Source organism: Artibeus jamaicensis, unplaced genomic scaffold, assembly GCF_021234435.1.
Source record: "Artibeus jamaicensis isolate MK-2021 breed Jamaican fruit bat unplaced genomic scaffold, CSHL_Jam_final contig_374, whole genome shotgun sequence".
Taxonomy (NCBI): Eukaryota; Metazoa; Chordata; class Mammalia; order Chiroptera; family Phyllostomidae; genus Artibeus; species Artibeus jamaicensis.
The window spans coordinates 610,480-623,582 of NW_026521808.1; the positions used below are offsets into that span (position 1 = coordinate 610,480).

Consider the following 13,103-nt stretch of genomic DNA (forward strand, 5'->3'; position numbering starts at 1 on the left):
GGAAATCATAAACGGGCACCAAATAACAACATTTGAAAGGATTAACTAAAAGATTAGGAAAGACTAAACAGAAGCAAAATACAAAGATCTGAAGTCTTCAGACCATTGTTAATATGAAGGATATAAAAGATCAGGTATCATAACAAAACACTGCAGTGCACGGTTTGGTCCAGCGACTTATGCTCACTTTGTTTGGCAACATGTCCTTAAACATTCTTTGGCACTTACAAGCCTTTGATCTGGATTGGGACATCTCCCTGGTGTCTTCCTAAGTAAAGAGTGAGACCAAACAGTACCTAGCAATGAATATGAAGGAAATACTGAAAACCGTTGCTGAAAATAAAAAGCATTGTATGAACGATCTCCGTAGTATAACCTTGGTAAAAATCTTAATACCTACTGTCACAGGGTTTTGTATTTTAAAAATTGCAAGATTTTTAGCACAATGCCTAGCACATCAAAGGTACTTTGTAAGCATTCTTTCCATTCATCCTCACTGTTGAAGAATTACTATCTGAGTCTGAAAAAGATTACTGTCCACACCATTCCACCCAAATCGCTTTTGGCAAGATCACCAATGATCTATTCTTGCTCCTCAATTTGGCTGATTGCCTCCCCCCCGAAACTGTTTTCACTTGGCCTCACACTCCTACTCTTCCCACGGATCCTAACTTCCTTGCTAATCTTTCCCAGTCTCTGTTGCTGGATCCTTCCCCTCTTCCCACTCTGGAAATATTGGCATACCAAGGACTATGTCTTCAGTCCTTCTCTCTTCTCTAGCTCTATTCACTCCCTGGCGGATTTCATCCAGTTCCATGGCTTCATACCTCATCTCTACACCAGCCACTCCCAACTCATACCCAATAAACTCTAGTTCCAAACCTCTACCCCCACACTCCAGAATTGTATATCAATTATCTACCTGACAATTTGACTTGGTTGTCTGAATATAGTGATACATAGAATAGCTTGTCCATGAACTATTTGTTACCTGTTCACAAGGAGACAAGAGCCTGAGCTGGCATGCATATTCATGCACCGCTTCCTTCACTGATAGTCTTAAGGGAAAAAATGACACTATGTGCTTAGTGTCACAGATGATTTATGTTCAGTATTAAGCTCCTTATCTCATTGATCACAGACAGTTCATGAACCAATGCCAGCCTAGTGAGTATCGCTTGCCTAACAGACATCTGAAACTCAACATGTCCAAAAGCAAATGCTTGATTTCCCCCACAAAACTCTAATGCCTCCCAAAGCTTCCCCATCTTAATCAGCAGCAACTCCATCCTTCTAGGTGTGCAAGCTAAAAAAACACTTGTGCACATTTTTTATTCCTGTCGCTCTCATCCCCTATAACCAATTCATCACCCTGTGAGTTCTACCTTCAAGACATAATCAGAATTTGCTCACTTCTTACCACCACCTCAACTACTACCAGGATTCAACAAAGCCACCACCACTTCTTTTTTTTTTTAATTTTTATTTAATTATTTTTCAAGTACATTTTTTGTCTATTTCTCCCATCCCAGCCCCCCCTGCCCTGTCTCCCCACCTCCCTCCCATTTTCCCCTCCCCAATTCTCCCCTTAAATTCCCTTCCCTCTCCCCTCTGGTCGCTGCCCACTTGTTCTCTATTTCAGTGTCTTTGTTTTTATTCTGTTTGCTTGTTTGTTTTATTGTTTAGCTTCCTGTCAAAGGTGAGATCATATGGTATTTGTCCTTCAATGCCTGGCCTATTTCACTCAGCATAATGCTTTCCAGTTCCTGGATCACTGCAACAGCCTGCCATCAACCCACAGTCTGTTCTCAACCCTGTATCCAGCAATCCTTCCAAAAGTTAAGCCAAATCATGCCATGTCTCTGCTGAAAACTCTATAATGGCTCCCAATCACACTTAAGAGTAAAAGTTTGAAATTCACAGTGGCCTACGATTGCCTACATATTTCCTGGTGTACCCATTACCACCTTGTCCTCATTTTCTACCACTCTGCCTCTTTGTCAGTCAGCTCCGCCACACTGGTCTCCTTGCGTTTCCTCCTACACTCCAGGCACTCCTCCTCAGGGGCCTTCACACACCGGCTATGCCTCTCTGACTGCAACAGTCTTCCCCCACATATTTGCATGGCCGACTCCCTCACTTCCTTCATATTTTTGCTCAGCTGTTAACCTCTCCATAAGACTTAATCATATTACTTAAAATGTAAACCTCACCCCCACCCCACAGGCACATCTTATGCTCCTTACCCTGCTTTACATTATTTTCCTCAGATATCTTAATTACTTATAACCGACCTAAATGCTAAATCCATAAGATATAGTTTATTCTAACTATATTATATTTTGCAACTGCATTGTCCAGTTTTTCTTTCATCATTAGAACAGATCATTATTTCATCAGTTGAATACCATACACTGCAGTTCATTTGCATTGAGGGACAACATTGTATGAAAAATATTTGTTTGTGCCCTGGCTGGTGTAGCTCAGTGGATTGAGCGCGGGCCTGCGAACCAGACAATCACAGTTCGAATCCCAGTCAGGGCACATACCGGGGTTGCAGGCAGGTTCCCTGCAGGCCAGTTCCCAGCAGGGGACGCACGAAAGGCAACCATACATTGATGTTTCTCTCCCTCTCTCCTTCCCTTCCCCTCTAAAGATAAATAAATAAAATTTTAAAAAATATATTTGTTTGTAAACACTAGAGACACATTCTGAGAGGAGATGTTCACACTTATGAGAAGTACAGGACAGTGAAACAGTCTAAAGGGACAAAAGAATCACACTTCCTATTTCCTGGTATGAAAGTAGAATAGTATAAACGCAGTATCTTTTCATTTACTCATGACTAAAAATTTTCCTAAAACAGAAACCACAGGCCACACAGTTGACAATAAAGAATTTTAAAAGAATGGGAGACAATATACGCAAATGCTATAAAAATACAAACCTATTCCCTGGGTGGTGTGGCTCAAAGGATTGAGTGCTGGCCTGCACACCAAAGGGTCATTGGTTCAATTCCCAGTCAGGGCACATGCCTGGGTTGCAGGCCAGGTCCCCAGTAGGAGGCACACAAGAAGCAACCACACATTGATGTTTCTCTCCCTCTCTTTCTCCCTCCTTTCCCCTCTCTAAAAATAAGTAAATAAAATCTTTAAAAAATACAAACCCTGAAGCCCTGGCTGGGTAGCTCAGTTGGTTAGAGCACCATCCTAATGTGTCAAGGTTCTGGATTCGATCTCCTATCAGGACACATACAAGAAGCAACCAATGAATGCACAAATACGTAGAACAACAAATCGATGTTTTGCTTTCTCTCTCTCTAAAAAAATCAATAAATATAAAAATACAAGCCCTGAGGTAGCCATTTTATTACAGTAAAATTATAGTTTAGCCTTCACTTATTCTATACTTAATCCTAATAGAGTTTCCACCTAATCCTGTTTGCTAAGAAAGGCATTACAAATGTATTATAATATCAAAAAATGTTTATAATAATTCTAAGGAGTACTGACTTGTAACCTCTAGAAGAGAATGCTTGTTTGGGAAAAATGAATTTGTTAAAATGACTGAACCACACTGCTTAATTGAAGTTGCAGCCTGTATCTGTCTGTCATGGGAGGCTGATCTGACCCACCAACTCTGGTGATAAACTAAGTCACTGCCTCACTGTTTATAGCTGTGCCTATTATCTGACTCTGTATGAAAGAATTTAGCAGGTCTCAAAATTAGGAACAGCGTGAATTATAAGAGTAATTTTTAAATAGTGTCAAGTCTTGTGAGATTTATGAAACAGCCTGCATTATTTGAATCACCTTCCTTTTACTTTTGCAAACCATGGATAGGTAAAATTCAGGTAAGTTAACTGTGTGAATATGCTATAACTCAAGTCTCTTTCCCTATCACCAAACCTAAGCTTCCTCCATTTCCCGTTTTCATAAACAGCACTCCCTTCTCAGCCACTACCATGCTCCAACACAGGCACCATCACTTCTATCTTGGATCAAAGCAAGACACTGTAAAATGCCTGGGCCCCTGATTCATACAAACCTCAGTTCAGATACTGATTCTACCACTTACTTAGCTGTCTGGTTTTAGGTAATATATTTCAAGTCTGAGTCTCACTTAGTTTCTTCCCTAAAAGAAGATAAAAAAGATGAACAGTGAAAGGACAGCAAACTCACAGTTATTAACAACCACACCTAAAACAAAAGCAAACTAAGAGGACAGCTAGATCAGGAGCAGAACCATAGAAATGGAGATCACATGGAGGGTTAGCAACAGGGGAGTGGGAGAAGGAGAAGGGGGGAGAAGGTACAGAAAATAAGTAGCATAGACAGTAGATAGAAAATAGATGGGGGGGCAAGAATAGTATGGGAAATAAAGAAGCTAAAGAACCTGAGACACGTAGTCATAAACTAAAGGGGGGATGGTGGAGGAGGGGTATGCAGGGTGGAGGGGAATGAGGGGGGGAATAGAACAGTAATGGCATAATTAATAAAATATATTTAAAAAAAGAGTCACACACTCTTCACAATTACTTGGGAAGTGTTTTAAGAAGTAGAGAATAGTTGTAGTGTCAAATACTACATTAGATAGAGACCTAAAATGTTCACTACATTTTCAACATGGATGTCACAGATGACGTTAGCAAGATTCACTTCAACAGTGCGATAGGCTAAAAGCCAGACTAGAGTAGGGTATGGTGTGTGAGTGAATGGTGAGAAAGTGTAAGTGTAGATATATCTGAGTTTGGCTATGAAGGTGAGGAGAAAGTCAATATGTACCTGAAGGGGAAGTGGGACTGGGAGAAGTTTTTTTTGTTTTCTTTACCATGCGAGGTATGAGCATGTTTGAAAGCTCCCTGAGTGTAGAGACCTTGTTTCTCTCCTTCACTGCTTTATCCACAGCACCTTGAAGAGGGCCAGACACACAGCAGATACTCTATTTGTGGAAGGAACAAATAAATTATGGGTAGAAACCAGCACAGCAGAAAGGGATACAGATGTAAGAGAGAGAAGTATAATAAACACTGTAAGGTTCTTGAGAACACAGGAGACAAAAATTGAGAGCAGAAGTGGATGGATGGGTACTAGCAAAAAGAAAGGATACACTATTGTAACAAGAGAGAAAAGGAGAATATGGGTAAAGCAATAAGTAGGTGAGTAAAGAAAAATGGAGAAAATTCCTCTCTAATTATTCCTGTTTCCTCTATTAAAGTAGGAAAGGTGTTGTCTGCTGAAAGTGAAGGAGGAAGTGGGGAGTTCAGAATTTTCAGAATGAGAAAAAGTCCAGATTTGAGACTAAAATGGCACAAAACTAAATGTCATGCACGATCTCAGATTGGATCCTGGGCTGGAAAGGGAAAACTGCTATAAAGAACAAAATTGGGATAAATGGCAAAATTTGAGTAAATTTGGTACATTACAAAGGGAATTATATCAAATTTCCTGATCTTAATAACTGCACTGTGGTTATGAAAATGGACATCCTTGTTCTTAAGAAATAAGTTACTTTCAGATAATGTGTGTGTTGGGGGGATACAGAGGGAAATGATAAAGCAAATTTGGCAAAAGGTTAACAATTGTTGAATCTGGTTCTTCATGCTATTTTTGCAGTTTTTCTGCAAGTCTGATTTTTGTTGTTTTCTCATTAGGTTTTTTGTAAATATTTCTATTGTTGTTCAAGTACAGTTGTTCTTATTAGTTTTTATTGTATTTATTTGATTGCTGACACTATTACAGATGTCCCCTATTTTCCCCTCCTTTGCCCTCCTCCACCCAGACCCTGCCATCCCCTCCCTCTGGCTCTCATGTGTGTCCATGGCCTATGCATATGTTCTTCAGCTAATCCCTTCATCTTTCATCCAGTCTGCCCCCACACCCTCTGACTGCTGTCAGTCTGCTCCAAGTTTTAAAGTCTTAGTGTGTCTCCTTGACCTATATTAGCCTTGCCTTTGGAAACCCTAGCCCAAAACAACCACACAAAAAAAACCCAACAAAACCTCACTTTATACTCCTGAAGGAATGAATAGTTTCTTTTCTATTCCTTAGATCGAAAACTTTGTCCTTTGTATATTTTATGTCTATGGTAGGGAACATAACTTAACATTGTTAGTTTCATTATTTACTGTGCCTTTTATTACAGAATGGCCTATATTCTCTCACCCTTTTGCGAATGATGTAACTGCTACTTTTATTTTCTCCATATAGTTTAACCTAGCCTGCTACTTTTTGATCAAGTTTTTAGGTTTATAGCTTGTCTTTAATGATATATTATTGTGTTTATTTCTTAATCCTGAGGCTTTTACTTTTATAGGTGTTTACCCTGTTTAAATTGCTGGTACAAATGTTCTACTTCTTCTTTATTGTAATTACTCTTTGTTTTAATCTTAGTACTGTGTTTTTCTTCCCACAAAATCATAAAGTCCAAATCATAAGTTCCGAGACAGCAGAAACCATGACTGCATTATTCCATACAGGTATCCAATATTTGTTGAATAATCATTTATGCAATAATCCTATAAAATATGTTTAAAACATTGTCTTATTTAACCCACTGGAACTTAACCTAATTCTACTAATAACCTCATCATAAAAAGCATTAAAATGTTTGTTACACACACAAATACACATCACTGCCACATCCCTCTCCCTCCCCACCTTAACCTTAATGGAAATAAATTCCACTCCTTCTCACATGTCAGTCTTTAAAATAGCTTGGAATTATTTTCCTATTAAACATACTTACTATACATACTTTAAATCAACCTGTATTTAGTCATCACTCATTTTTTTCCCCAAGGCTTGCTACTATAGGGCCCATATGATTCAATTCTTGAACAGCTGTTTGGAGATGAGTTGTATCTTTCTATCTACGAAGTCCCCTAGGCTCTGGAAATCCACAGCAATCTATTTATTGTGAACACCAGCTTAGTTGGGAGATTATTTTTTCTTTAGTTCTACCCATAGTTTTATTACAAATATTTTGAGATCTAGTTGAGAGACCTGATATATTCTTACTGTTAATTCTTCAAATGTTGTCTGCCCTTCAGCTTTTGGTATTTAACCGTACTCTCTCTATGTGTGTTTTGTCTTCAAGAGTTTTAGAAATAAGTGCTTTGGTATCTATCTTTGGTGTTATGATAAGCATAGAATAAAATGCCATATACATGATTTCATATACTGCTCCTGACAACTCTGAGACCATAACATGCTGTCCATTTCTGTCAGAGGAAAGTATGGCACAGAGAGGTTAAAAGTCTTGTCCACTAGTAAGTGACTGAAACATGGAGTAGACTGACAGCTGTAAGAGGGGAGGGGGTGGAGACTGAATGAAAGAAGGTGAAGGGAGGAGCCAAAGAACATGTATGCATGACCCATGAACATGGACAACAGTGTAGGGATTGCCCAGGGATTTGGGTACAGGGGAACAAAGGGGGGAAATTGAGATGACTGTAACAGCATAAACAATAAAATATTAAGAACTGGGATTTAAAAAAAGCAGTAAGTGACTGAAATGAGATTTTAACACAGACCTACTTCCTAACGGATTCCAAAGCTGGTGTTCCCAATGCTCATGGCATGATGACTCTCTGAACTTGCTATTTGCAGTTTAAAATATTAACACTCCTAGAAGTTCCTTTATTACAGTTCGCTTTTTATTCCTTTGGCTTATCCCATTAAGAATTATTGTTTCCAAGCCCTGGCTGGTGTAGCTCAGTGGATTGACCATGGGCCTGCGAACCAGAGTACCGCGGTTTGATTCCCAGTCAGGGCACATGCCTGGGTTGCAGGCCAGTTCCCAGCAGGGGACACACCAGAGGCAACCATACATTGATGTTTCTCTCCCTCTCTCCTTCCCTTCCCCTCTAAAGATAAATAAATAAAATCCTTAAAAAAAAGAATTATTGTTTCCAGGTAAGATCTCAATGTCCCAGGCTCCAAATACATTAAAATGTTGAATTATTTTAATTTGGCCCCTTAATCATTTTATGATTTACAGTTGACCTTTTCAGTTACATTCTGCAGTTTCCTGGTTTTCTAACTACTCTCACTGCTGCATCGCAAATGCTTCCCTAGGTCATGAAGTTTAATGGCTTGGCTCTTCCACCCCTGAGAGAAAAATTCAATCATTCTCTGAATTATGAACACTTTTGGGGTATTAAACTTCAGACTGATAATGTTTTTTCCCCTAAGTTCTTACGGAGATACTTTTCTTACCACAACATTTTACATCCTTTCAATTCTAACTTATTACCACAGTGACAATAACTGTTCTGAAATATACACTCCAATAACTGTTCAGGGATATACAGTCCACTTTCATCACCATTTGGTACTTACCTCTTTCTGGCTGATTGCACTATCATAGAAGAAATTTGAGCCCAATCTGATTTTAGTGTTGATGGTGGCAGGAAAGCAATAGCTTTTATTACTGAGTAAAAATGAGGTATAATCAAATACTAAATTTATTCAGTAATATGAAGGCTTTATAGGAATACATTCATAGCTATAAAAACAACCTTTATTGGGGCATTAGTGAGCCAACTAAAGAATCTGAATATGGTCAGTAATTTAAATAAGGTCAATAATTTCAATAATAGCATTTATCAATATTAATTTCTCAATTTTGATAAATATACTGTAATTACATATGAGAATATCTTTGTGTTTAGAAAATTCACACTGAAAAGTATTTAGGAGAAAAGTTGTAGTGTCTACAACTCACTTTCAAATACTCCAAGGAAAACACTGAACTAAGATGCAAATACGCATACACACAGGTATGCATGGATATAGCAGGAAGAGAGAATGACACAGCTAATGTTGTCAAATGTTAGCATTTGGCAAATCTAGGGACAGAGAATGCAAGAATTTGTACTATTTTACCAACTTTAACCCTCACATTATGTCAAAATAAAAGTTAAAGACATCTCTAGTTTTGTTATTCCAAGTTCTAGTTTCAAACTTTTTCTTTTCCATTGAAAGAACCATTTTGATAACCCATTTTTTGTTACTATGAGATGTGTTAGGCACGCCACTACTGTGTTACAATGGTCAGGTGTAAGTTTCTGTCAGCCAGAAACAGAGCAAGTGCATTACCTCCCTCATTCTAAATCGGTATTTAACTGGGGCCATGGACCAGAACTCCTTGAGGAGCTTTTTCACAATACACATACCTATGACCTGCTCCCAGAGGTTCTAACAGTATGTCTGGGTTGGAAAAAAATGAATTTAGTACAGTACATTTTACAAAATCTCTCCCAGGTGATTCTGAAAAATATCCTTCCCCACACCAAGAATCACTATCCTAGATACAGAACCACTCATCTATTATTAAAGTTGGAGACTGAATGGCTGCGGATTTCTGGGCATTCATATCACGGCAAAGATGAATATAGAATTTGCAATCAACTCAAGCCTCTATAACTAGAAACAGAACATCACCATGGGAAGAGCACAGACTTAGGAGACAGACTTGGGTTCAAATCTCAGCTCTGCTGCTTAGTTAACCCTGTGAGTCTATTTAATCATCAGTCCAAGAGGGAAAGATTTCCAACTCACAGGTTGCCATGAGGATTACAGAAGAAAACATTCATAAACCAGTAGCATACAGTTAAATGTTCAAGAATGTTATTTTACTTTCCCCAAGTACAGTTATTTATTCTATTTCAGGAAATTCAAGTAGAAACAAATAAACAAAAATAACCACGATTCAGGGAAGGGGTAAAGATAAAAAGAGAGAAAGTAATTTTGTAGCACTATACTGATTAGAGTGGTAAGGAGGCAGGCTGAGAAATCCAACAGCTAGGATGGAATGTGTGTTAAACAGAGATTGTGAACATCAGTTTTGTAGAACTATCCTTCATACAGGAGTGTATGGGACAGTAGCATTCAGCAATCACCAAACGCCAACTTTCAATTACAAAAGATTTTATTTATTTATTTTAGAGAGGAGAGGGGAGGGAAAAAGAAAGGGTGAGAAATATCAATTGGTTGCCTTCTGCACAAACCTCAACTGGGGACCTGGCCTACAACCCAGGAATGTGCCATGACTGAGAATTGAACTGGCAACTTTTGGTTTTAGGGGACAATGCTCAACCAACTGAAGCATGCAGGCCAGGGCAAAGTTACATTTGTTTTTTATATCAGCCAATTGTAAGGCTTTAGTTAACCTTGATTTCCTAAATAGTCAAAACAGAGCGCTGAAATTTTATCTCTATTAAAAACAATCAATATGATATAAATCATCACTTTAAAAACATAACACAATAGGCCCTGGCTGGTGTAGCTCAGTGGATTGAGTGTAGGCCTATGAACCAAAATGTCGATGGTTTGATTCCCAGTCAGGGCACATGCCTGAGTGGCAGGCCAGGTCCCCAGTAGGGGGCGCTAGAGGCAACCACACATTGATGTTTCTCTCCCCCTCTTTCTCCCTCCCTCCCCCCAACCCGCATCTCTAAAAATAAATAAATAAAATCTTTAAAAAAAACCAGCACAATAAAAATAAGTACACTTGATTAAGGATAATTAGATTTTGGTTTAAAACAACCATAGCTCATGTCATACAAAAGGAAAACTACATTTATTTCTAAGAACAATAAACATTGCAACCCTGTTATACTTACCAACATGTGAAGGCCAAACAGTTATATGAGGATGGGAATGATACCAGCCCACAACTCTCATGGGGCGACCTGTTAGTTCAGCCAACCTGTGTGACTGTCAAGGAATTTTCTTCAACTGGTGGGAACAAAATCTGTGATACTAATAATGGCTCACAGAGTATCCTGAGGTTTAAAACAAACCACTTACAATATAAAGTCAATAAAACAATGAAATAAAGTTGATGCCCAGAATTTCATGTACTTCCCATTTTTTAAAAAAAAAACAAAGGTGTTACTTTTTAAAAAATGGAATCCATTTGATTTCCATTATTATATATAGTTACATGCTCTTCATACAATTTAGCTAATGTTTGATCACTCAAATACTTAATTAGTGTGCTATCTGAAGAACTTTTTTAATCCTTGGAAGTCACATTACTAACTTGAGTATTCTTCCACTCTCTCTCTAGCTCCATCCTACTCTGATTTTTGAAAAAGAAATATAAGATTTTAAAAATTCATTTGATTTCTCTCTGGCAGGCTGCCAATGTGAACAGCAGCAAGTAGGGTAGTTTCGGAGACCAAATAAACCTAGTTCAGTCTCCCCATTTGTGTGGAAATACCCCCCAAAGGAATATTTTCCTCCTTTGTTCTAGAAAGAAAATTCTACCATAATTCTGAGTCTCTAACTTGAGATAAGAAATCAACTCACACATAAGGTGTCCCTTCTGTTGCTGCTCACTGAGACTGCTGCTGCTAAAGTGTAACATGCTGGCTCAGTTCCCTACAAATTACATTAAAACATAATAATCCTTTCTATAGAACTAAGTCTGAGAAAGAATACATTTTTAAGTAATATTTTACTTTCAAATGCCAAAAGAAATCACTTCGCTGCCCTAAACCCATTTCTTCAGCTGCAGACTGGAGGGAAATCCAGCCCACACAGCAGTGAAGAGTAACTGAGGTAATCCAAGCAAGGTGTTCAGCATCATGCCTGGCACTGAGTTAAGTGTGTAGCAGCACTCATTGTCATGTTAGCACATTAACATGCAACAGTGCATCCAGCCATCCCCCTCCCATTTTGGAAATGGACTAGTTTTAGTTTAAAAGTTATAATAGATTATAACTTTATAATCTTTCTAATCTTTATAGATTATAAAGTTATAATCTGTAATAGATTACTATAGATTAATAGATCATTACTAGATGATAATCACAATAATAAATATCTTTTATACAATTATTTCCTGGGAATTTTATTTTGGCGAAGTTTTGTTTGTTTGTTTAAATACCAATGGATGCGCTTTCTGCTTGTGGCTAAAATGGAATAAAAGGAACTGGACTTACCCTCCTGCCTGAGACAAGCAAACAAACTGTATTACATGAAACAGGAAAGCCAGTAAATGGGAAACAAACAAGATGAGTGCTTGAGAAAACTGCCAGGCCACAGAGCAGAAAGGGGAATTGAGGTGAAGCTCACTGGTTCCCTTGGTTTAGGACAGTCCAGTAGGTAGAGTTAGCGAGGTAGAGGACCGCAGGGAAGAGAGTGGCAGAGGGCGAGAATGCTGCCTAACTGCAGAGGGTCCCCCTGGACTATTCCTCAGACCACCGATGGGCACAAGCGTGTGAGGACACTACCACGAGGCTGGGGGAGAACAACCTGAAGGGATGAAAGGTAACCATGCCGGGGCTCAGGCCGGACGGGGACTAGTGGGTGTCTCCACCGGCCAGGATGGTGACCCTCACAATGTGGGAGGCACACAGCAGGGCGCTCCAAAGGATTTTGTGTCGGTAGTGGGGGCGGGGAGTGACTCCCATTCTGAAAGGGCCCACACAGCAAACCTTCAGAGCCAGACTCTAAAGGGTCCAACTATTCTGGGTAACTTAACGGCATTGAAAAGAAACCTGAAAAATTATGTCTAATAGTAAGTACAAAGACATCCAGCACTCAAGAGAAAAAACATGTGTGGCATGGGACCTAAAATTACCAGGCATAGAAAGAAACAAGAAAATCCAATCCTTAATGAAGAGATGGAAAAGAGATTAGTGGTGGTAAGGGTAGGAATGTGGGGAGGGGTGGGGTAAAAAAAAACAGTCTTAAAAGATCACAGACTGTAAGACTCCATTTACCAGACATTCTTGAAATTACATTATACAGATAGAGAACAGATTAGTGACTTCCAAAAGTTGAGGTAGGGTGACTATACTGGAGGAACATGAGGAAGGTCTTTATGGCACTGGAATAGTTCTACATCGTGACTGTGATGGTGGTTACCTATATCTATATGTGTGACAAAATGGCGTAGAACAACACATTGTGTGGATGTCAATTCCCGCTTTCATATTATACTATAAATTATGTAAAACATAACCTTCAGGAGAAGGGTACAAGGTGAAGGGAACAGGGACCTTTCTATACTATCTCTGCAACTTCCAATGACTCGATATAATTATTTCAAAATAAAGAGCTTTTAAAAAGGTATATGCCACAAAAACA

The 13,103-nt window shown here is 38.8% G+C and overlaps 1 protein-coding gene across 2 annotated transcripts in view; it reads right to left on the bottom strand.

Moving 5' to 3' along the window:
• The window catches only part of BRCC3 (BRCA1/BRCA2-containing complex subunit 3), a 68,533-nt gene that overhangs the window by 35,928 nt on the left and 19,502 nt on the right, over positions 1–13,103 (bottom strand). For both annotated transcript variants that reach the window (XM_053664496.1, XM_053664495.1), the window contains one exon: positions 10,628–10,714. In XM_053664496.1, coding sequence (XP_053520471.1) covers positions 10,628–10,714 — 87 coding nt within the window. The remainder of the gene's footprint in view (positions 1–10,627; positions 10,715–13,103) is intronic.